Source organism: Centruroides sculpturatus, unplaced genomic scaffold (assembly GCF_000671375.1).
Source record: "Centruroides sculpturatus isolate CEXI.00-Female unplaced genomic scaffold, Cexi_2.0 scaffold706, whole genome shotgun sequence".
Taxonomy (NCBI): domain Eukaryota; kingdom Metazoa; phylum Arthropoda; class Arachnida; order Scorpiones; family Buthidae; genus Centruroides; species Centruroides sculpturatus.
Window position 1 is genome coordinate 203,061 of NW_019385092.1, and position 26,526 is coordinate 229,586.

The following is a 26,526-nucleotide window of genomic DNA, read 5'->3' on the forward strand; positions in this document are numbered from 1 at the left end:
CTAATTACTCTGAAAACGGGGGGGCCTAATTCTTGCATTCTGTGAAAACGGGTAAGATTGGCTATAATGTAATTATCTTAATCTTCACTATCGTTACTTTTTAAAAATCCAGCGAAGTGGGTTCTTGCAGCTAGTATAATAATAAATTCACTAATAAATGCTAAATCCTGTATAAGATAAGCAGTAAAATATAAAATCATTGTAAAATGCGACTATCATGCCTTGTTTTCAACATTTGCGTAAAAACTCTAAAAATTCTATTATATATTATTGGATTACAAACTAGAGATGTAAATGAATTTTTCAAAATACTGTTATTAAAAACATCATCATTTTTAAAATTCACATATAACGGACAATCTATCATAAAATGACGTAACGTATCTATTTGACTACACTCACAAAGTGGAGAGTCAACCAACCGGAAACAAAACAACTTTTCTTTATAATCTCCATGCCCCGACAATATCTGAGTTATGAAATAATCTGGTTTAATCCAATATGCCCCAAGCCTCTCCTGAACAGTGGGAAGGAATAAATAGGTCATCCGCCCTCTAGTTTCTTTCTGCCATCTATCTTCCCGTTCCTCTATTAATTTATTTTTCACCTGTTGAATTATTATTGGACCAGCACACTCGGACTTCTCTGGCCGGTATTCAATATAACCATAAGTAATAGATTTACCTGTTCTAACTAGATATTTATAATAATCAAATGTAACTACTAAATCAATAGGCATCTCTCCTGCAATCATTTGAACGGCAGGCAATAAAATAGTGCGGTATGCCCTAGTCACCATAATCAGCACCTTACGTTGGGATGACAATAACTTCTCACGTTAAGGGAGCCGAAGCTCGTCGCCTCACACACCAGCAGCATAAACTATTGTCGATATATACAAAGATTTATATAGGGTTTTGAGTGCGGGAAGCCGCTGCCCCCACCACAGGCCCGCCAGGCTCTGTAAACTACAGAATTGAGTAAATGTTCTATCTGCAATGTATTCCACATGCGGATAGAGCACGTTCAAACATCTTTCCTATAATCGACAATAAGCAAATAGGCCTATATGATTTCGATATAGATCTATCTTCGTTTTTATCCTTTAAAAATATTATTACTCACGATACCTTCCATCTATTTGGAAAAATTCTATATATTAAACATAAATTAAATAGCTGTAGTAAATGCCTGCCCACTACTGGTATAGCATGATTAAGTATTTTATATGTTAAGCCATCTATTCCCAGCGCTTTACGTCCTCTAGAATCCCTCAATACCTTAATAAATTCCTGTTTCGTAAATAAACCAAGAGCCTTTTCAGTTCTATACGCGTCATTATCTCTCATAACACAAATCTGGTTTGGCATATCTAATAAAGCATTATATGACACGAATAACGAAATCAATAAGAATCTCACTGAGGAATTCCAATTTATTAAAAACCCATCTGTATTTTTAATAACATTAACCATATCTTTTACCTTTATCTTATCACGCATTAATTTATAGGGCAATCCCCATACATTCCGATTAGCCTCAGTAGAAACATAATTTTTCCAACTTTTAATCTTTGCCTCACTAATTAACCATTTATACTGCTTATTTAATTTCCTATATATATTTAACTTAACATCCTTTACAATCATATCGTGCTTTCTCTGAGAATAGAGGCTATCATAAATGTAAATGTAATATTGGCTTACGTGTCCATTTACCTATCATAAAATTTTAGCCAGTAGCGTAGGGCCCCCTTTCCCTTCAGAAACACGTATATTTTTTCTTGGAGACCATTTGGGCGCCCCTCTGCGAGTGGCGCCCGGTGCATAATACACCCCCTTGCACCCCCTCGCTACGCCACTGATTTTAACATTTAAATGAACGCTTTTATAATGCAAAGTTTACCTTTCTACGTCGGGTAGTTATTAAAAATATTTTTCTGTGAATTAATAGAAAATTCTTCGAAATAGATATGCAATGTTAAAGAAAAGAATGGATCAATTTTCTGTCCGTAAATACAGTAGAGCGTCGTTTATCCGAATCAATTGGAGACTGGAATTGTTCGGATAACTTATTTTTCGGATAATCGATTATATACCAAAAAATATATTAACCTATCTCATGTTGAAATTTTTTTTCCGTTGCGTGTCGCTTCGAGTTGAATTTCGTCGATGTTAAGCATAACGTAAAATTTTTAAAATAATAATCGTGGCTGTTGTATCGTTAAAAATTATTGGATTAGCCAAAGATTGCAGCGCCACAGCACTAGCGAAATTTTAAATTTGCCGACTGGAATGCTTTCCGTTAACCGACGTTTCGGATAACCGGCTTTCGGATAAACGACGCTCTACTGTAATTGATATGTATGTAATCATATACCAGAAATTCATATAAGGTATATTCTACTTTCTATAAATTTCAATAAATAATCGTTATATAAACTAAAACTAGCGTATATAATAAATTCCGATTGAATTCACCATTTATTTAATATTATATAATGGTCGGTAATTTAAATATATGAAATCCACCTTATTCGTAATGATGGACAACAAATTGAGAATATATTTTTATTTTTGTAATTCTTTTTGTTTCAAATTTTTTAAAGAGTTTGACAAAAACGCCTATTTTATATTTACTTTTCTGCTATTGATTCGAAAAATTCAAAATACAGTAAAGCGTCGATTTTTCGAATCAATTGGAGACTGGGGTTGTTCGTATAACTGATATTTCGGATAACTGATTTATGTACGAAAAAATAGTTTAACGTATCCGATGTCGAAATTTTTTTCTGTTGCGTGTTGCTTCGCGTTGAATTTTCTTCGATGTTAAACCTAACGAACACTATTGTATCGTTAAATATTATTTTTTTGTTTTGTACAAACAAAATAAATATGTTGAAAAATATAAAAATAATATAAAATTATACTTTAGAAGTTAATTTAGTATCAAAAACGTAAAATATTTGAATAGCCCAAGACATAGCCAAAGATTGAAGCGCCACAGCACTGGCGAAAATTTAAATTTGCCGATTAGAATTCTTTCGGATGATTGACGATTCGGATGATTGACTTTCGGAAAATCGACGCTCTACTATATAATCATGTTCTAAAATATCTCAGCTCTGAGAAGGGTTTAAAGTACTTAACATTTTATTCGAAAATAGAAAAATCAATTGAATTTTTAAGGGAAAGTGACGTAGGCATAATAAACATTCATGTTAAGGGATACAGTTACGTCCGTCAGTTTTTCTTACATTGCTCTTTAAACTGTTTCCGCTTTGTGGGCACTAAAATGCCTCTTTCACCAAGCGCATTCTGAATTCGGCAACGTCCACAATAGGTGAGACACTGGACTTTACAAATTAGGACCAAACACCACCTGAAAAATTGCACGGATTCGTTTCCGGGTTCCCAGAGCGATTGGGTCCCACCTTGAATACGCGGCCATCCAGCCACATTTTTAATGTATGCATTAAGAATGTGATTGTGCGGTTCGATGTTCTTTTAAATGTTGCTCCCTCAGGCATGAACATTGTTTTTTTAATCGAACGGACCAGACCGTTGATCTGATTTGGCGATAATAATCGACTTAGTTCGGTTTGCATCCTAAGCCAATCGAGATCGGGTACATCCTGGGTCATGTCTGCATACAAATCAATGAGGCAGCAGACAAGGCGACGAAAAAAGGCAATCCATCCGGCTTCTGGAGGAGACCCCTCATGGCTCGAGACTTAATCCGGGCCATCCGGGCATCGATCATTGACACCTATACTGATTCCTGCAGCACTAGTTTTAGGCAAAAATGGAGAGATCACCTCCGGCCATTTGCTCCCTGGCCATATTCCCAACTCTCGTCACGATACGCCGAAACGCTGCTGGCCCGTCTCTGCACCGACACGGCCCCACTAAACGGGTTTCTGCACTCAAGACGTTTGCGCTCATCGTCCAACTGCCCTACTGTAGTGATCGGGAAACATTCCGTCATTTTTGACTAGAATGCCTGACGTATAAGGAGGCCCGTCAGGACTTAGATCGCACATTGTCTATAGATTTCACTGTTGTCCGAACTCTCACTTCACTTTTCTGGGCGAATACCGACCTCCTCCTCGCCAGCACGTAGAGGCTTTAGAACGTTTCGTGTATCGATGGAACAGCTTCGCGTAATAGCAAGGTAGAGTACATCAGAGAAAAAGCCAACAGGCTAGCATCGGAGATGCTAGCCTGTCGGCCTTTTTCCTCGTTTTCCTCGTAGCCTTTATGGTCGGAATCAAATGAAATTTGAGTATTTTGTTGCCGCCAATTCTATTATTTTGTAAGCAAGTAAAATTCTTCTATTTTGGTTTTTGAGGGTGTGAATAACTACCCTGCTGTCGGTGTATATTATTCTAGGTACCATGTACCATTTGAATTTTTTGTCGATGTTTTATGCTCTGTAAATACCCCAAAGCTCGGGTGATTGTGCAATAATTCGTCATTTTAAGACTAGCTTGATAAGTCTTAATGTTCTTTGGATCAAAGATTAAGATTTCACAATCAACTTCTTCTCTCCTCGAATCATTCATAAATACTCTCCAGCGGTCTTCTCTGTAGACATTCTTCGTCCATGTTTGTTTCGTAATTGATATCTTGTGCCGGGTCTTTATCCATGTCACCGTTGTTCCCTACCCTTTCAATTTGATTGTCTTTTATTTCTTGTATGATGTTATTGCTATTCGGGGTGGTAACCCATTCTTAATTTTGTTTTCGCATTCTTAGCATTAAGGCAGCTGATGTCTTCTTTTATTAATGTCTATTCCCAGTTAAGTTATTTTGCTTTAAGGTCAATCGGTGGGATGTTTGCCAATACTAACAGGCCATCAGTCGGACCCGTTCTGTAGCTTTACAGCTATTTATCATAAATTTTCTTTGTATCATTCGTAGTTTCTTCTTTATTTCTGTAATGTGTAATTTCAGTTCGATTGCCGCTTTATATATTAACTTTCTGGATTTGTAACAAACATTACGAGATATTTGCAAATGTTTATTTATTATTTGAAGCATTTTTAATGGATTTTATTTAAGTGAATTTTCCAGGTAAGGGCCTTGTCAAGATAAATTCCTAGATACTGCATCTCATTGACATTTTTTATCTTATTCCCGTTTATGTATATTCTGACTTGTCTCTTTAATTAACCTTTCCCTATCTTTTTACTCACCAGTATCTCACATTTCTTATCGTTAATTAATCCGAAGTTCATGTTTTTGGCTCCATTCAGCTATTTTCCCTGTTGCTTTATTGCCTTTTTCTGTTAGTTTATCGCAGTTTTTATCCGAAATCATCAATATGACATCATCGGCAAAACCCTGTATTTTTGTATCTTCCCTTTCATTGAATTTTTGTAGTAGGCTGTCAAAGCCCAGGTTCCAGAGACCTGGCCTTCTCCTCGAGCCTTGTGGGCAGCCGCTGGTGACCTTTATTTCAATTGTAATGTTGTCCTGCCGTCCTGTTGCGTAAGTAGTTTTTTAGAATCGCTTGAATATTGGCAGGACATTCAGATTTACTTTTCTTTTGAATTTTTTAAGTGCCTGCTTCTAGTCTTCTTTTAGTCATTTTCTTTCTTCGACGGTGCTTCTGGTCATTTACCTTCTAACTTTCTGAATCTGCTTTTTTCTGCCTCTCTAGTTCGCTTGTCCACCAAGGTGTTTTCTTTCGACTGGTATTTTTTATTTTGGTTACTTTCCAGATGGCATTGCTTCAGTTATATGTGTTACATAATAATCAATGTTCGAGTTTGTAGTAAGTTTTCGGAAGTCATACTTTTCATTTCCTAGCAAACTCCTCACTAAATAAATCCCAGTTAGTCAGTCTGCATATTCTTCTCCCATTGGTATATTCGCCTATTGTAAAAATTGTTTATTTCCGTGATAAGATACCTGTGATGGCTTCCTGAAGGTATAAGTAAAGTCTCACAATTCTCTATTCAGTGGTCTAGTTCTTCAGTAACTAGACGTTGCCCCAACCCTTTGCAGTTGCAGTGTAGAAAGTGGGAGCTGTGTTCGTATTTGCTGAGGTCATCCTGTTTTCATCCATCCTATCTGAAATTTTCCTTCCTTTTCTGTCTTCCGAAAGATAGACATTTATTACATAAATTTGTGGGTCTTGGTATATTCTGGTGGTAGTGAATTTCTCATTTGAGAGTTGTATGTAGTTACTGTTCGGTTTACTCCCCATAATTTGTTTGCATTATAACTACTGTCTTTGTCTTTTGTGATATCGGACATTTTGTCTCATTTCTCGTGTACACATAAGTGAACATTAAGTTTACTTTCATATAGAAGAACATTTCACACATTTCTTTGCTTTTTGTCGAAAATTTCTGGTATTTTGCAGGGAAATTTCTTTATTAGGGGGATTGATGATATTTAATTTTGGTGGTTACAGGTTGAGGGGGTGGAGAGATAATAAGGGTCGTGTGTATGTCCAGTAGGATCACCAAAATTGTAAATGTTGCCGGAAAAGATGAGCAACTCTTTGCTGATTTATTTTATTATGAATTTACGTAATAAAGACAGACAAAGCACAATGGGGATTTATAGGTCTACAATTTTTTTTTTTCAAATTTTAGCCCAATAAACAATAGCAGTAAATTTGTAGGACATTTTAATACAGTAGAGCGTCGTTTATCCGAATCAATTGGGGACTGGGGTTGTTCGGATAACTTATTTTTCGGATAACCAATTATGTACGAAAAAATATATTAATTCATCCCGTGTTGAAATTTTTCTCCGTTGCGTGTCGCTTCCCGTTGAATTTTCGTCGATGTTAAGCCTAACGAAGACTATTGTATCGTTAAAAATTATTTTTTTATTTTGTACACAGAAAATAAATATATTGAAAAATATAAAAACAATAAAAATTATACATCAGATGTTAATTTAGTATCAAAAACGTAAAATATTTGAGTAGCCCAAGACATAGCCAAAGATTACAGCGCCACAGCACTGGCGAAAATTTAAATTTGTCGACTGGAATTCCTTCGGATAACCGACGTGTCGGATAATCGACCTTCGGATAAACGACGCTCTACTGTATTACCTATTATAAGAGACCTGCTTTAAGTATGTACTGTGTGATTAATTTAAAACCTTATTACTTCAATAATTTCGAATGGTACCAACAGATGGCGCAGTATGATTTAAATGGTTTTCAATCTGCTTCACCACTCTAGTGATTTATAATGCTCAATGATTTATCAGGTCTTCTGTATGTGTAGATGTTTGTGTTTGTGATATACGGTTATATATATATATATATATATATATATATACATACACACTACTGACACTCATGGTATACGATAACCGGAGTTTTGTGTATGGATCTTAGGGGAAATCGCTCATAATGTGAATTGCAAACATCTGTTATCATGAATGGTTCGTATGTAATTCGTTAGATCGATAAGATCTGGAAAGTCGTGAGATGCAATGGCACCTTTAATCACTCAGAAATTATAAATCAAAGCGTGATAAAATTATGTGTGACGTAATAATTGCAATTTAAAGACTCGAAACTCTGATAAGATTTGACTTACTTTTAAGGGTGATTGGTAAACAACACAGGGAAAGTATGGAGAGAAATCAGAAAATAAGCCCCCCAAGATTTTTACGGGTTTTTTTCTGTATGTATGGATATTAGTGTGTGGGAGGCACAATTTTCTTCACTCACTTTGAAGCTTAACTCTTCTGTCTTTCGTCGTAAAGTTCTAAAACTTTCTGGGAAGTTTCAGTTTTATATGCTATTAAATTTTGACGGTTGAAAGTCCAAGGGGTGGCGAGATAGAAGGGATGTATACTTTTTCATTGTTTTTTTGAGTTGCAATCACTTCCAAACCAAACCTTCATACTTCCCAATTTCCTCTAAAAATAGTTTGTATACACTTCCATGCCTTATCCATACGTCAGAATTTTCTTTGTAACTCATGGTCCAGTTGTAAATACTGTATACGCTAATACTCCATATACCGATAAGCTTAAATATTAAATCTATCACATGGCTTTAAAGAGGGGCTTCGCAATGGGGTTGGTATTGACCCCTTGGAGTTGATAAAACTTTACAAATATGAATAAAATTGGGAACATTTGGTAAATTTTTCAAAATGTATTGATGAAAACTTACAGCATCTACCCTTCTCACGAGAGATCCACGATGGTTCCATGAAAAGATCTATCTATTCGTGGTTACTATAGATGCAATCATATGGATTTAAAAACATCTCTTTATAAGAAAGTCCACCTTGACGGCCCACTGGACTTATTCTTGTCAAAAAGAAAAATAAGAATAAAAGAAAATAGTTAGAGACACCATAAAACCATTCCTCGCGTAAATAGGCTGCGAAAACTCCTTCCAGGTGGTACCCCTTTGGAACATCAAGTGTTACATTGCCTTATTCGAAATTCTCACCTTTTTTAATATCATACACGATAGTAAATATATAAGAAATCTGTAACATGATCTTTATTCGCGCAGCTGTGTAACACATAAAATCGATAACAATTAATATAATTTCAATAAATTACAATTTTTCTCAATAAAGTATAACTTGCCCGTTTAGTTCCCTGTTTTATTAAATTTAATACTTCCTTCTGTCTTTTTGTCATTCTTACTTATGCAGTTGACCTACAACCCCTGTCAATTGCTTGTCATTTATGTCATTTACCCTCTCTTTTGTCTTTCCTGTTCCTTTACATCGTCTCCTTTACCTAATCTCGCTCGTTTAAGTCTTTTACCCCCTCCTCGTGGCGTGTTAATTCGCCCTTTCTGTGACGTTTACACCGCTCTCTCTGGCCTTCAGTAACGTGTTGTAGCGAATTTAAAAATTAGGGGACCCGTGTACAGTATACTTTCTTATAAAAGATTGGTTTGGGGCCCCCACCAAACAGGCAATTGCCCTTTTTGCCCACAGGATAACGCACCACTGCTAACATTCTTACTCTCTCGTAACACAGAAGCCGTAGCAATCGGCATTACACTCACTTTGAACTAAAGCGTAACCGAATAATGACGTCACCGCAACCGAGTAATGGATTAATTTTGGCACCCGGCAACATTTCATATTCGTGTGAAAGAAACTATTACATTTTTGGCAGCCATTCAACACCGGAATCGGAAATTATTATCTATAAAATTAGAGATTTGCCTTGCCTCTGTACGTCTCGTCGCTTCTAATCTGAATACAATAGCTCGCATCGCGTGGCATTTACACATTTAAAACCTTTGATAATGACGTTTCGGTAACACACATTACACGAAAAAAGATGCATGCATTTAATAATTTCTTACGGCATTTATTATCACTTTGTCTTACTTAATTACACTGGCCTTGTTTTCGGCCATTTATTGCTCCTTTGTACCACTTATTTTGTATAGTTTATTGGTCTTATACTTAATTCCATTGTATCGTTTTCCGGTCTTTTCCTTATTCTCTTGCATTATTTTTTTACTATCGATCGTACTTTTGTATTTGTTTTTTTAATGCACATACGAAGTGTAACCGTAGTTTATTTTTATCCTCCTTTCTACATTGTTTGTGTCATTTATTTATTAGCATTTATTATTTACTGGTGCTACTCTTTCACATACCCTTTAATTTATATAATTTTACTGTTACTGTCTTTTCATACACACCATTTTATTGCTACTGCCCTTTTATTTTTACCGTTTTACTGCTAATTACCCTTTAATTTTTACCATTTTGCTGCTGTTACCCTTTTATTTTGACCATTTTACTGCTAATACCCTTTTAGTTTTACCATTTTACTGCTACTACCCTTTTATTTTTACCGTTTTACTGCTAATTACCCTTTAATTTTTACCATTTTGCTGCTGCTACCCTTTTATTTTGACCATTTTGCTGCTACTACCCTTTCATTTTTACCATTTTGCTGCTAACTACCCTTATATATACTAACTGACTATTTTACTATTCATTATTATTCTATTTTATTATGAGTTTTAATGATAAATACTGCCTAAAATAATCCATAAATGACGGAAAACTTTTGTAAGAATAACTTCTGTGGTTTAAAATAGACACTAAATGCTATTACTTATTATTCATTTAATGGCAATTTCCATGTTGCTTAACTTTTTCTATTGTCATTTTATCAGTAGTTAACAATTTTTATTAGCAATTTGAAGAAAATTTACAACCATATTTTACTGTTTTCGAAGAGTTTTTTTTACGGTTTTATCCAGAGTTAAAATTAATTTATGTCTAAATAGAAATGTACCTTTCTGGTTGTAGGCCTATATTTACCTTAATAAAACAATCACAGCATTAATTGTTATGGAAATGTTAAATTTATTAGCGTGCTGTGGCACTTCACAATGACACTTCACCTTTTTTTTTTTGTTGTGAATCACGTAAATAGAAAGCCAGACGTTATGGTTGTGGACGTTAATAAAATGGACATTATGGTTGTGGACGTTAATAAAATGGACGTTATGGTTGTGGACGTTAATAAAATGGATACAACAGCAAATTTCTTTGTAGTAATTCTTTGTAGTTATACTAAATTACTTAAACAAAAGCAAACAACGTAAATATATCGAATAATACTCATGTTATAACGGAATTTCTCGAACAAGTGCTACACCAGAACCTCTGTAAAGCAATACGAATGTAATTGTGACTAACCTCATCCTTCAGAAACACTTCCGTTATTATAAAATTTTCATTAAGCTCAATTTTATTATATTTTAAGATAATAAAAACAGTAAAAAACATTACGTCTTTCAGATTTTATGCATCACTTTCCAAGCGTAACACCACCTGCGAAATATCAAACAGGGAATTTTTTCCCCTTGATGATGCATATTTATCTTGTAACGTAAACATCTGTTCCCTATCAGAAACAAGAAAACAACGCTGTTCATCATCGAAAAATTTCACTTTTAACAACAAATTGGCTCCAGTTAATTAATCCAAGTCTATAAACTTATAAACAACGTTGTGTAATTTACCACCGTTAATTATAATTAATTACGAGGATAAGTAATACCCCCCTTTTCGTGATGTAAAATTAAACTAGACGAAGACTGGTCCTTCCACGAGGTTGACTCAGCCTCGTGTGAGTGGTGTGAAGCAGTAGTTTTTCACTAGAACGGCGACCAATGGCGTGGGGTGTTTCTAGAGAAACCTTGTCACTCGACTAGGGAAGCAACACTAACCACTTTGACAAACTGGCAGACCTCTTTTGGGGGGCAGGGATTGTACTTCGTCATTTTTTGGCATTGCGTTACTGGGAATTTTGGGTGTCCAGATGTATGGTGATGGATAGTGAATGCTCCTATCGAAGGCAACATGTTTGATGTAGCTAAATCGCTCTGCTTTGTATGCAGGGTCAAGAAATGCAAATCGGAATGGAGAGAATTCTTCGAGCAGGTGGGTACGATTTATTTATTCTTCGTTAACAATTAACAATTAACTTTGTGTATAAATAAATTACCAACAATTAAGCTTCTTCTCCGTTTTCCAATGTTCTCACCCATATTCATCGCTGCTTAGTTTCTATATAGAAATAGAAAGGCATTAACAGGGGGTTAGAATAGTAAAACGGTCTGTTTGTTGTATACAAGAAGTTACAAAGGCTAAACCATACCACTCTGTAAATGACTTGGAAGGGCTTGTTTATCCTTTAATTACAGTTATAGAGGCCTTATTTTGTATGTGTAAGAAGGTGGAAAGGCAAGATAAGTCTGCATAACGAACTAGAAAGGCCTTCTATTTATTATACTGTAGATAAGTAAAAGGACCTCATAAATGTCAACAATTAACGATTATTTATTGTAAATTAGCATGACTTAATGTTAAAATTTCATCCTTAGATGTCGTCACACTCAAAAACGATTTTTTTTGTGTGTCATAACTGTGTCATCGCGTGTTACGCTTTAACATTCGGCGTCTTTGCGATAACGACACCCGGTCACGTGACCACCGTTTAAATCTTTGCATAACGTACAGTAATTTGCATAATTCTGCGTGTCACACGAAGATCCTCGCCATCCGAGTAACAACAACGAGTGCCGGTGACGTCACAGTAATGACTCTGTTGGAAGAAGTTTATCTTGTAACGGTTAACACCCCGTATGACGTATAGCGTTGTAATTAGATCGCTGCAGTTTGGTTAGCACAATGGCCCGAGTCAAGAATTTTCCTTGAACTAACCATATGGCCACAGATATCGTGTTCGTAACAGGGACAAAAAAAAAATGGCTGACATCCGCCTACTGCACGGTTGTGCGTGCACATGCCAACGAGACCTCCCATTAATGTCCCGCACCCGATTTCTGGTGTTATTCTATCCGGGGAATGTTTTTCGTGTCCTGTGGGGGTTGCTTCACTCCCTGGACTGGCATTCGTCACCATTTACGAATGCAGAAGCCATGCGAGAAGAGGAAAAAAATGTCAGCTTCCACCCCACCCTATTCTGTGTCGGGTCTATTAGTATCACGTGACCGAGCTACCCTTTTTAAATACTTGCACCTCCCTTACAATAGTGAATGATCTACTCTTTCTAGATACTTGCAGCTCCCTAACAAGTACAGTAGTGAATGAGCTACTCTTTCTAGATACTTGCAGCTCCTTTTATTTCTGTAATGTGTAATTTCAGTTCGATTGCCGCTTTATATATTAACTTTCTGGATTTGTAACAAACATTACGAGATATTTGCAAATGTTTATTTATTATTTGAAGCATTTTTAATGGATTTTATTTAAGTGAATTTTCCAGGTAAGGGCCTTGTCAAGATAAATTCCTAGATACTGCATCTCATTGACATTTTTTNTTTTTTTTTTTTCAGGGTATCTAAATATTTTACTGAAGAGTCAACTTCACGTCCCACCCTGGTTAAGTCACAGGTATGAAATTTTCTTCAACATCTATTATCATGGAGACTCTTGTGTCAGGAGTATGTGTTTCTTATTTCAGTCTTGCGAAAACTTTGCACTGATGAACGAAGAGTCTGCATTTGACCCTACTCTTTCTATATACTTGCAGCTCTTTTACAATGGTGAATGAGCTACTCTTTCTAGATACTTGCAGCTCTCCTACAAGTACAGTAGTGAATGAGATACTCTTTCTAATACGGCTCTCCTACGAAACAATATATAAGCACATAGAAAAAAATACGAAAATAAAAGAATCTGAAATACTGGAACATAACGCTTATAAGTAAATACTATCTCCCATAGTAACACGTGTTACTGGACGTAACTTAATTGGTATCACATTTCTAAACTGTTTTAAATTTTCCAGCCACATCTGTGTTAATTACTTAAAAATACAATGCGTAACAGTGTAACGATTTTCAATGAGAATTATATCGGTTCGTGGGAATTATACATAATAATCTGGGGTGCATGATCATAAATATGCTTCTAGAGCCATATATTATTACCATAAATATATGCTAATTTACTTGCAGAACTTCAAATACTCGCCTTAACCATACTAAGTTATGCTTATAACAGTTTCCAACTGAAATTTATAAAGGTAAATAAGACTAATGATGAGTATGTTCTTGTATTTAACCATAATTATAATCTATGTTAGCTATATAGCGACTATAATTAAATTCTATTCACCACTCTATATTACTATATCTTACATTATAACTTATAATGGGGTTAAGGTTTATATTGCTACCATAAACCGGTAGCTATTTATAAAAGCATGGTTTATAGTAGTAATTATTATAGTAACTTACATGGTAATACAGTTATACTTTATGGGATTCCTCGACATTTTATTCAGTATAGTGCCTAAGGTTTTACCATAGCAAAAGAATATGCAACATAAGGACAAAATATGCAATATAAACGTTTAAATTCTATTATACCATAAGTATAAAGTCTGTCCTTAGCGTTAATTACCATAGCGCTAGTTCGAAAACTGAAGCTATGGTAATTAAGTGTTATGCACGTATAACCACGAGACGAGGTATACGTGCGTAATAATAATAATTACCCTGGATAATACGTTTTTACAGTCATTTACTGCCGATGCTATCAGATATTCGCGCGCACTTTTTACGAATTTGACCTCGAAAAGTGGTTTAATGGCTAACAGACGGTCGAAGACACACCCCGTTGTAACGCATTCGTTAACAGAAAAAAACATAAAATAAGCGATCGAACGTCAACTAAAACAAAATATTTATTTAGTTACGCACAGGAGGGGGGTTACTTCTAACACGTGACTAATAGAGAGCCATTTTTAGGTGTGACGACTCGGTTTTAACGCACGGTGTGACTGCACTAAAAGCGGAAGAATGGCGATTAATACGAAATAGGGAAAGGGGGAGAAGGAGAAGAGAAAAAAGTGAGCGTAGAGAAAGAAAAAAAGAAGAATTTCCTGGACGTCGACCCAACAGTTGCTAGAAGTGGAGGAGTAATTCTATCTGAGAACAGACAGATAAAAATACTCTTCCCTCCCTCGCCCTAATCAACGATCCTTTCTTATTTACAAACATTCTGATGAATATTGCATGCTTCTATTCAATAATACTGTCTCTTATAATTTACAACAGACGTAATACAAGTCTGTTGTAATATTTTGAATAAAAGACAGCAAAATCGTTTAAAAATACGTAATTTAAAAGCATAAAATATGAATTTCTAGAAATACAATTGGTGCCAAAACTCGTCACTAGGGGACTTTCGGCGCTGCGAGCAACGAAAATGCAGATTCTTTAGCGTAAGAATACGAATTGCAGCCACGTTGTGTATATAACAGTAGTCGCAATTAGTGTAATGTCATTCTTAATTTTCTACTGTTTTATGGAAACAACGGTTGTACAAAGATAACTCGAGTTGTCTGCAGCGCCAAAATGGCCCCAGCGGTGAATTTTCTCGATAACTTTAATTTTTAAGGAACTGTCTTCCGCACATTCCAGATATGGCGTGCATTTGGGTCTGGTAAATACTCCTCTATAAGGGTGCTTTAACTACTAATCACCCTCTATCGTTTGTACAAATGTACGAATCAAAGTCCACAAAATAAAGTGTTTCTTTATTGTAGAATTTTGCAAACAGAAGTCAAAGAACTAGTTCTTTGACAGCGAAATACTATAAACAGCTGCGATTTGCATATTTCAAAACACAAGAACATAAACACAAGAGTCAACGTTCTTATACTTTTCCAACTGGATTTCTGCTATTATTATTATATTTACTACGTTTTATGCAACTATTTTAAAGAAGGAAACACTCCTAATTGTTGATATTCTGCAACTTTTCCTACTTTGCACTCAGTTATATTTCAATACTAAATTCTCCTTTTCTTCACTTACAATTGGTCACTGTGGCTTAAATCTTTGTTTACTTCAAAATTTTTGTTCCTTAGTTGCTATATTTTAGTGTTTTAGTTTGAAGTTTCAGGCCTTTTCTTTAAAAAAAAATTACTTTGGTGCTGTATGTCGCGTGTAGCATGAAACTGTTGACTGCAAAACACACGAAACAAATGATCTTTCTTACGGTAAACATAAATTCCTTTGTTTTAACTCGTGTGAAAAGAAACACGAAGCTGTGTCGTTGTTGTTTCTTTCTTCTGCTAAGTCACACCGTGTATTATTTACGTGTTCTGTTTATAGACACACTGTCATTTGCCTGACCTCACAGGTGTGTAGATCGAAAGGTGTATGCTCTAGACAAGGTTTTTGATCTCTACCCTCCAGCTACGTATGACGTAGATAGTTTTATTAAAAGGTATTTTAGTGTTTACCGCGTGATTGCTAGACTCGGTATATCGGGTGCTTGACATCCGTAACCGTTTTATTCGTAACACCTGTTGAGAAAGTTGATGCACGTGACTAATTTCGTACTTCCCTTTCCCACAGCTCGGAAGGGGAAACGATGATTACGACAGCAATTGTTGCCATTACCATTATCACACGCTGTCTAGATACAGCAATTCAAGCTTTGTGACCAGCGAGGGTGACATCGATTTGGTAAAGAGCGACATGACGCACGAAAAGGAGGACATTTTGGCAGACGTGACCCACTTAAAGTGCAGTTTGGGACGGCTGATAAGTCAATATCAGAGAAATGGTAAGTTGTAACGCAGGTAACACTTGAGCCTCGTGTTTATCGTAAGTGATCGCGTAACGGGGATGAGAGGCAGTTACTCAGTTATTAGTTTAAGTCACGTGGTTGCTGCCCGTCACATCCGTTAACGTGACGGAACGGCTAGACTCGGTGTCGCCTGTAAGTGACGTTAATTGGTCACTATTTTCTGAAGTGGCTACGTGACAAATTACGGAATGTCATAGAGTGCGCGAGTATTGTAACTCCGTGTGTCGTCACTTTAGATAACGTTTACAGGGATTGCCACCCCGCCAGACTTCGAGACGTCACGTTCGTCGTGTTTCAATGGAGTACGTGACTATACACCCATCGTTAGTCTAAAGTCATGTGACCCTAAACTAGTTCCCTAGTTCCTTATAAGTCACATGATCGTATCGTGATTTTCGTGAAAGTGACAAAATTCGTGACGTACGACAATCGCGTGAGGTTTAACTAGATCCACGCTCCTAAAAAATCGCGTAGGTATCGAACACTGGGTTGTCGATTATCCCAGTGTTCGAAAGGAACAAACTGTAGTGAGAAGTGACGTCAACGAAGCTGTGACGTTAGCACTTTGTTTTACTATTGATTCCATTCACCTCGCTGTCAAAATGGGTTGCGCGCTCGCGACCAGTACAATAACCTTTGTACACCCTCCGTTTCTACTGTACAATGCACTATTTATCGAACGTCGTTCGACAAGGTAACAAATCACCGCGGGGGGTAGTAATTACACACACAGTTACTGAAGAGGAGGATTTGATAAATCGATCACGTGACCGTTTTGTTCAGTGTGTGCCGAATACACAATGTCGATATAAAAGGGTTCTTTTGAGCATTTTATATCGTGGGGAAATGCGGATGTGACGTTAAATTGACGTAACACTAAACGGAGATCGAGAGCTCTCGGTCACGTGATTTACATCATTCTCGTTACAATACAAAATACGTACAAATCGTGTTATTCGAATGAACTGGAAACTGATTGTGTTTTTTTTACACTGTTCGTGACGTAGCCCGGATGTTACGTAATTGATACATTTAATTACTGAATCGATACCGTTAGTTACAGTTAGTTACGCGAGTCCGACGGATGTGACGTGACGTTGAATCGCGTGAATCGATTTTCCGCTCTTCGTCTCGCGACAATTAAAGCAAACACGTGACTGATTAGGCTTGTCTATGGTCAAAAGTGACGTAAAAAAGGGCAATTACGTAATCAGATATTGTCAATAACAATTTTAATTTGGAACGGAATAAATCAGTTTAATGTGACTATGAACGAAACCCTACGTTTTAACACACTTGTTATGTGACAGTATCTAAAACCGGCCCGTATATAACGTGACACTATATAAACTAGCCCCTATAGAACGTGACAGTATCAAATATACTAATCAAAACGTGACACGTGATCGAACTTTTCCTGTTATTATTAACACACGGCGTAACACGTGACAAAACTTAGCCTGTCACTTTAGTAAACTTGACAGGTGCCTGTACATACTAAACTACAACACGACACGTGTCCGAAATAAGCCTGTTATTAATAAATAAAGTGCTGCATACGATATACGTGAAGGTGAGCCAATACTGTTAATGAAACAGAGCGTCACACCCGATCACAAAACGTAAGTAAGTAGTAACGTGTCACGTATATTATACCACGTGAAATCGCAGCGGACCGTTAAAGCAAAAAGCGTTACGCCGAAAAATCCTGGTAATAACATTGTTTTCGACAAGCAAACTGTACACGTTGTGTGTGACCCGTGTTTTTTATTGTATTTACAGGACACGAGATGTTGCAGTCCAATGCTTTCCTTGGTGTTGCCGAAGTGATACAAATCCTACGCAGAATCACAGAAAAGTGGCCACCCTTCCAGTCACACAACTTACTCATTGCCACAGAGACCTTAGCCGAACTGTCAAAGGGTAAGTCACTTTTAAATCTCCCGTAACACCTTAACTGGAATGGTTATGTTTAAAACTCATTCGTGACGTAACAGGTAACGGTACCAGACAACCAGACTCGAGACAATGGTTAGCTGCTCTGGAACGTTTCTCCCTAGAATTTAACAACAGGTAAGTCTAGAATATTTCATAAAAAATCCCTAATTTCCCTACCATAAGTTTTGAGATTTTAGAGAAATGTTCCTCGCCATCTTTAGAAACGTCATGTGACTCGCCGCCATTCTTACGAGTCACGAATTTCGTGAAATTTAAATCGAATTATAAGCAAGAGTTACGTGACTGAACAACTCTGTGAGTCACGTTTAAAGTAACGTCACAGGTCGATCTTATCTGGTTATGTCCTTAGATACGTAACAGTAATTCGAGACAAAAGTATCAGTTTTTCAATTGTTCTGTCGAATTTTAATTTGACAGAACAAATTTAAGCTGCAAATTTCGAACTGTGACCTCCGCCATTAGTCAAACATCCTTGATGATGCCTTACACAAGCTAACAAAACTGAGGCACGCCTGCTGTTAAGGCCGTAACTCCGGGGGGAAGGGAGGCGTCACGTGATGGCTCTTCGTACGTCACCGTCAGTGACTATACTCTGTAACTTCCTGTTATCGATTTTTACGAGCTTATTATCTCGAAAATATAACGTATCGAGGAAGAAAATTCGAGTTGGTTAGTCAAGCTTTTCCGTTTCATTCAAAACAGACCCGGTTAATTCGCTCGACAATAGCGAAACTCGGTCCAAAAAAAAAAACACACCCCTTGGATCACGTGTCCCGGCCGAAAAATCCTCCACCTTAACGACCCACATGGGAACAAAAACAGCGATCCGTTTCCTTTTGTTCGCCCTCAACCTGTAAACAAACATTAACCCGCACTAAACAATCGTTAAATTGGATAAAGGAGCTTTTATTGTGTTTATTTTTAACTTCACCCCTCGTTAATGAATATCTCTTTTTAATGAAATGAGCCATTTACCAAGTCTTTTTTTAAATATTTTATTGGAAGGTGTGACTTTCTCCGAGGCTCTTTTTTCTGCTTAAATTCTTACTTATGCTCTCGCGTATACAGGGCCCTAATTAGCCTTAAATAATGTGGCTTCGGGCACGTCTTTTTCAATCGCTAATTTTTCGAGTTTTAGGGCCTTTCCTCTTGTAAAAACACACACAATTAGTTAAAAAAAAACTACTCCACACACACTGTTGATTATTCTGTTTTATACGAATTCCATGTTGTACGAGTCACTTAGATTTTACAAATATGTGAGCCGTTCACAGCCCGGCACACTTATTTGTAATATCTAAGTGACTCGTACAACATGGAATTCATATAAAACGGAATAATCAACAGTGTTATAGGGGGTCGACTGTACAAGAAACCTTTACAAAATGTCACTTTCAAATCTCTGTTTTCACAATAAGTTTTGCCTTATAAAAAAGCAAATAAAGGTTATTTTCTTAAAGGAATGACAGTGAAAAATCCTTTAAAATACAGGTTTTTTTTCCTGACTTCAGGATATTGTAGCGAAGAGAAATTTTTTTTGTGTGTCTAATGATGTGTAAAATTGCATCGAATGAACTTGTATAATGACATAGAAAGTATAGAACAGGATAATCGAACGTCTTGTTTTTTTTTTTTTTCAGGGTATCTAAATATTTTACTGAAGAGTCAACTTCACGTCCCACCCTGGTTAAGTCACAGGTATGAAATTTTCTTCAACATCCATTATCATGGAGACTCTTGTGTCAGGAGTATGTGTTTCTTATTTCAGTCTTGCGAAAACTTTGCACTGATGAACGAAGAGTCTGCATTTGACCTGGACGATGGCGGTAAGAATACCTTTACTTCCCTAAGATATTGGGTTTTAATTTTTGTATGGGCCTTACACCTATCCAAAAATCGTGAGAAACTCCCTCGATAGATCCCGACACGTTGTTAGATAATAAGAGCAGAGAAAATTGCTAATAAAGACCCGGAACTTCATAGAAAATAATAAAAATTTCGGGAGTTTATGACCTAAATAATGAATTAGGAGGCGAAAATTTAGTTAAATTCGGTTTTCACAGCGCCGTGTTTTATACCTGGGCGGTGTGACCGAGTGATTTATTAGATTACAGTCGTATAAACAAAGTTTAAAGTTAAAAGAAGACGTGTTTAAATGTTTATATAAAATACAGGATATGTTTTAACCCTTTTAGACAGCCCAGACGATAAGGATATCAATTTGATGAAGCTTAAAGAAGGTGTAGACTTTGCCCTTCACCACTTAAAACTCTGGTCAAAGTACGCTAAAGACATCATCAGTTACATTGAAAGAAGGACCCAATTCGGTAAGAAAAATCATTTTTTTAATATTTATTCTTAGTTTTATGCTTATAATTCAAACGTCGATAAGAATAAAACGAGTTTTGATTCATACGTTTAAATATTTATTAAAATTTAAATATAATTCTGACGTCACATTCGTAGAAATTTTATTTCCACTAGAGAGCGCATTTTTATATTTCTTGAATCCTTTGGATTTTATTTAACACCCTCTAGTGGAGGAAAAAAAATAGAAAAGTGTGACGACATAATTATGTTTCGAAATTTATTTATTTAAATAAATATTAATCAAGAATATTTATTTATTTTTAATATCAAAACGTTATATTTATTTACTTTATTTAAATTCACTGTTAATTAATTCATTGACCTAAATGATACGGGATTAGGCTTGAAAAAACTCTTAAACTAAAAATTCTTTTGATTGGTCCTTGAAATGATTTAGTAAAATTAATTAATTAAAAATTTGTGAGATATTTTAATTAATTTGTATGGTTTAACGTCATATAGAAGTGGAGTATGCTCAACAGCTGGAAAAGTTGGCGCAGTCGGCAAAATTGGCACTCAAAGAACACGTAAGCGGTCTCATGCCATAACTAATTATACTTTATTAATAATTTTTATTATAGATTATAATATTTTTACAGATTTTCCTCCCGTTCCATTCTATATATTCTTCAGCAGTTCATCAAGATATCGAACACGCCGCTATACGCTTGCAGTCTGCTGGACAACTGCAAGGCCAGATTTTTATTGAGGTATGAACATTGATAATTAATTATATTTTAATGTAGATATGTTATTTTGTTTATAAATGTATTCAATAGCCTCTTGCAGCACAAGTTAGCGAAGTCGAAAAGGTTAGAAAGCACTTAAAAGATGTCTGGCATAGAGAGTTGAAGAAAACTGTAAGTATGATTTTCCACACTTTAAGTCACACTCGGAGTCATTTGTATTCCTAGATGTCGATTTTTCATTCTAGCACGAAGCAATAAATAATTTAACTAGATCGAAAGCTATGTATATCCAGAGAAATCAAGAATATTCTAGAGCTAAGTTGTTGGCACAGAAAGTGGAAAATGGCCAACTCAATGGCAAAGTCGAGAAGAAGAGAAGAGTAGAAGATGATGCTTTGCAGAAAGCCATGGAGGCAGAAACAACTTACAAAGCGTGTGTAGTTGAAGCTAACGAAAGGCAAAAAGCCTTGAACCAAGTGAAAGTGAGTAAAACCAGACATTTACACGCGCATTTTTGATAGTTTCAATACGTATTAAGTATAATCTCTTCAGAGGAATCTTCTACATCAAGTAAGAGAATTGGTTTATCAATGCGATAACATAATGAGGACTCTCACCTGTAACTACTTCGAATTGCAGTTCAATACGTATTCTACTTTACCCGAGCAGGTATGTTTTTTTATTATTTATAAACAGAAGAATCACAGATCGTCAATATTGAATTTTTTCTTGCAGATTAAGTCTTTCTGCGTAAGAAGCAAAGATTATGAACTTGGTATGCAATATGCAGAATACATAAAAAAATTACCTGTGCCTGATGAGGGAACATTACGGACGAATCAGTTTGTTTTCGAGCCTTATATACCCGAGGAAAAGTACGTTAAGATATACATATTTAAGGATTTAAACGGTTGCTTATTATAAAATATAATTTCTCTATTCAGTTGTAGTGATTCTCAAAACGATTCGGGTAACTGGGAATCACATGGTCACACGTTTAAACTGAGGAGATCTTTAAGTGAAGCCGAAGACGAAACTAATCGCAATCGTTACTCGAAAGCTGCCGAAACGCATACGTTCAGAAAATTAAGAACCCCTTCAAAATGTCGTCGTTGTGAAAATTATGTGTACTTTCAGGGCGTAGAATGCAGTGAGGTATGTCCACACTCAGTTTTAATGCTAAACACTGCTTCAATGCGGTTTGAAGATTGCTTAACTCTTTTCAGTGTGCATTATCCTGTCACAAAAAGTGTTTGGAATTTCTAGTCATTCAGTGTGGTCATAAACGGCTACGTCCCAAAATGACGACATTTGGAGTCGATTTGACTCAACAGGCCGAAGAGACGGGTGAACCTATACCACTTCTTGTAAAAAAGTGTATCTCCGAAATTGAACGAAGAGGCTATTTCAGTAAGGTATACTACTTTGATTAAAAGCTCGATTATAATTATATTTTACACGATTTTCATTCTTCTTTGATATTTGTAGGGCCTCTATAGAGTCTCCGGAGTTAAATCGGATGTAGAGTCTCTCTGCCAAATGTTCGAGAATGGCCCTGACTTAGTCGATTTAACTGAAGTTCCTATAAATGTTATTACTAGTGTTCTTAAACACTACTTTCGACAGGTATGTTGAACAATTTTTGCATCATATTACCATAAAAATTGATAAAATTTAAGAGGGGAGAAGATGAAAATTTCAAAGGTTATATTGTATATAATTTCTTCGATCAGAATTAAACACCATCTGAAATGTATTATGAGAGTCGTTGGTGTATTGATTTTCAAATTAATCGTTACTATGTGAAATCATAAAACACATACTTCATTTGAAATTTATCTTCTGTTCGTTAATCTATGGGAAGATATAAGAAATACAAAGTTTCGTAGTTCTTATGATCATGTGTACAGGTTGTATCGGGAGGAAAGGTAACTACAGGAGGTGAATGTATGGGAGTAGTACATGAAAAAAGTTCTATGCGAATATGTTGTTTACTAATATTAAGAAAAATACAGAGGTATTTGACACAAGTATTAATGTTGCTTCCGATATCCATGACAGGAAGGAATGATGATATCAGAGGGTTTCTAAAAGTGGCCACCCTATTTTTGGGCACAACGTAGTAAACTGTGTGTACTTCTTCGAAGTCAGTCCCTATCCTCTGATAACTGTGACAGCCTTTTTTTTATCGGGACAATAAGTTAATCACGGGAGGGTACCTTTTCTCAGTACACTCAGTAGGCTTATGCAGTTGGAGGTGTGAAAAGAATTTTGATACCTCTACTGGTATTTGTGTCTTTTTCTCAGAAATCATTCATTTCCATTGGGAGATGCAGATGATTCCTCACAGCAACAGAAAAATCCCATGAGGTGGACCCTCGTGGAGTTTTTCTCATGTGAGGTATAATCTGTCAAAGTATTTGCCTTTCCTCTTATTACATCCTTTATATAAACTGTATTGTTATTTATACAAGTACTTATATTGTCAATTAACTGTCATAATTCGCGAGCATCATGTTTTTATACATTTTTTTCAATTAATTTTTCTTACATACAGTTACCCGAACCCTTGCTAACCTATAATTTATATTCAGAGTTTATAAAAATCGCAAAGGTAGGTTTATCTGTGTGATATGCATAATTCTAGTGATAAATTTTATATTTAAATTTATAATAAACAAAACAATTTCAGGAAAATCCACCGAAGAAAGAAGAAGCAAACGAAGAAGTTATTCTAGATAAATTACAGAATTTAATTCAACGATTACCTCCCATTCATTATGTCACTTTGGCATTTTTAATCAATCATTTAAAAAGGTAATAATATAACTTATAAAAATTTCATAAGAAATGTATTTCATCGGTTAATCCTTTTAAATTTTTCATAACTTTAAGGGTTGCCAAATTATCCGAATTCAACAACATGCCATCTAGCAATCTTGGTATTGTCTTTGGACCAACGCTCATGAGAACTAGGTATGGTACATTTTCATGCGATATCGCCTGTTTTTGTTAGAATTAATTAATATTCCTTCTATCAACAGAAACGATACAAATTCCATCTCGTGTCTGATGGATACCATACATCAAACACGAGTCATCGATCTTCTAATTACGTATTCCACTGATCTCTTTGGATTGGAGAGAAATCATGAAGAACACCTGCAAAAAACTGAACAAGGTAAGAATTTTGCATCACGTTTTGACAGTTTTACATTATTCCATATTGATGTAATTTGTTTCGTTAGTAGTATGGCAAAGAGATCTTTCAGGAATATCGTGTACGATGGCTTCTCCTGACAGAAGAGGTTCTTGGTGCGTTACATCTACAAATGAGAGAGTGTTTTTCCTATCTACCATTAAAGAAGATTCGCGATATCAGTCCTTGCAAAGGTAAAGTTTTCATCCTTATGTAATCCATTGAGTTTTATGCGCCATCAACTTGACACGTTTACATTTCAGGCAGCCAAAACTCCCACCTTCAAATACGTACACAACATCCTACGATAGGAAGAATGCCCACGACAAAGGAAATAGAAATAACGATGCCATATATGAAAACGTGAAACCTCATACAAAATTCAGAATGCGTGATAAAATTGACTATCCTGAAGAAGATATGCTATCTACCATATCTTTAAATTCCTGTCTTCCATATTATAACCTTTCTGAGGTTCATTTTGCTGGAATCAGAAAGCCAACGGTTCCTCTTTCTATCTCATTAACAACGGAATTTTTAGAAGACCAAGAAGATTCTAAATATTCTGGAAGAAATTCGGATCCATACGAATGTGGCACCAATATTTGTATCGTGTGATTCTTGTATATATAATTACGTATATCATTGACGACCGCATATAATCGGGACCACCGCCGATCTTCTTGTACAGTTTTTCTACGTTCATTTATTTTATTTTTATGTACATACTTATAAGCATAATGAATTTTATATATTCGTTTTTACATTATTCTCACGAAGAAAACAGGCAATTAATGTATATAAGCACTTTGATATTTTAGTAAATTTATACATGATAAATTGTGTTTGAGTTTTGCAATATTAATTAAACTATACATAGTCCTTCTTGAACTTGTGTAGAAAACAACTAAATATGAATAAACTATATATTTATATCAACGTAAAAGTACTGAACAGATACATTTAATTTTGACAGCAGAATGGCTGAAAGGTTAGATGTCAATCTACTATTTTGGGAGTCCCAGGATCGAATTTTGGAGTACAGCCCCAGAAATCTTTAGGAGTTGTCTGTCTCCGATTTGTTAGGCTTCATCCTTTATCACCCACTCTCCTCGTTATGAGTCTAATCGAACTCACGATGGTTATGTTTGACAAAATAAAATAACCTGGGCATCTGCCGAAGAGAATGTCTCCTAGGAGGATTTTCTACGAGAAAACTCCTTTCTATAAATGTTAGACACGTTAAGAAGGCCCAAAAGATTCTATCTGGCCAGCCCATTGGCCTGTCGCGAATCAACGATCCAGTGTTTAGTGGTTTCATCCATTCGGCCACTGTTGGGCTCGCCATGGGTATGGTATAAGGCCCTCCTGTGCCCACAGGAAAAAACTCTACATAGTACGATTCGGAGGTATTATTTCTCATTTTATGCCAATAATATAAGTAGTAGTAGCGACTATTAAGTAAACAGGATAAGGCTGTAAATTAGTTTCAAGTGGAAGTTATTGAAATCTAATGAGATAAGTTAATTAAGTAGCTTGTATATACAGTAGTATACAAGCTGTAGTAACTGTGAAGTGCCATTAAAGAATAGAGCTTTGGTAAAATAAACTTTTATGAATACAAATCAGCATTCTGTAAGTTTTGTAAATATGTTAATGATATGTGTTAATTAAGACAAAGTGGTAAATTATGCGCATGGAGAGCTTATTCAATTGTGATATTTATAAACTGGCTTTTATTAAAGAGAGTCGGTGTATAAAAGCACAAAAATAGAATAAAACTTACTGTTTTTAATACAGTCGACCCCCTATAACACTGTTGATAATTCCATGTTATATGAATTCCATGTTGTACGAGTCACTTAGATTTTACAAATATGTGTGCCGGGCTGTAAATGGCTCACGAATTTGTAAAATCCAAGTGACTCGTACAACATGGAATTCATATAAAACGGAATCATCAACAGTGTTATAGGGGGGTCGACTGTAAATTTATAATTTAGAAGGACGGCAAGATAGCCGAGCAGTTAAGATGATAGCCTATCGTTCAGGGGGACCGGGAATCGAATTCGACGAGTTGGTAAACCCCAGAATTTTTTCTGGAAATGGTTCATCCGGAATTTATGAGATCCACTCTTCACTTCCCAGCTGCCTCCTTGAGGGTTTGGCCGAAATCATAATGACTTTGCTAAAAA

The 26,526-nt window shown here is 35.8% G+C and overlaps 1 protein-coding gene across 6 annotated transcripts; it reads left to right on the forward strand.

Annotated features, from left to right (window-relative positions):
* Positions 1 to 25,133, forward strand: LOC111634579 (rho GTPase-activating protein 29-like). Of its 6 annotated transcripts, none has more exons than XM_023379386.1 (22): positions 1 to 51; positions 15,880 to 16,090; positions 17,897 to 18,037; positions 18,112 to 18,187; positions 19,714 to 19,771; positions 19,842 to 19,899; positions 20,269 to 20,400; positions 20,906 to 20,970; positions 21,043 to 21,153; positions 21,223 to 21,303; positions 21,378 to 21,614; positions 21,685 to 21,801; positions 21,868 to 22,007; positions 22,077 to 22,287; positions 22,359 to 22,547; positions 22,621 to 22,758; positions 23,690 to 23,746; positions 23,825 to 23,949; positions 24,028 to 24,108; positions 24,177 to 24,313; positions 24,381 to 24,525; positions 24,595 to 25,133. In XM_023379386.1, the coding sequence occupies exons 2-22, from the start codon at positions 16,003 to 16,005 to the stop codon at positions 24,947 to 24,949; spliced, it is 2,742 nt and encodes a 913-aa protein (XP_023235154.1). In that variant the 5' UTR covers positions 1 to 51; positions 15,880 to 16,002; the 3' UTR covers positions 24,950 to 25,133. The 6 variants fall into 6 exon arrangements, with proteins under 6 accessions (XP_023235154.1, XP_023235150.1, XP_023235151.1 ...); XM_023379382.1 differs by lacking the exon at positions 1 to 51 and adding an exon at positions 11,146 to 11,425; XM_023379383.1 differs by lacking the exon at positions 1 to 51 and adding an exon at positions 11,146 to 11,425 and having other exon boundaries at positions 24,384 to 24,525.
* Positions 25,134 to 26,526: the final 1,393 nt, after the last annotated feature.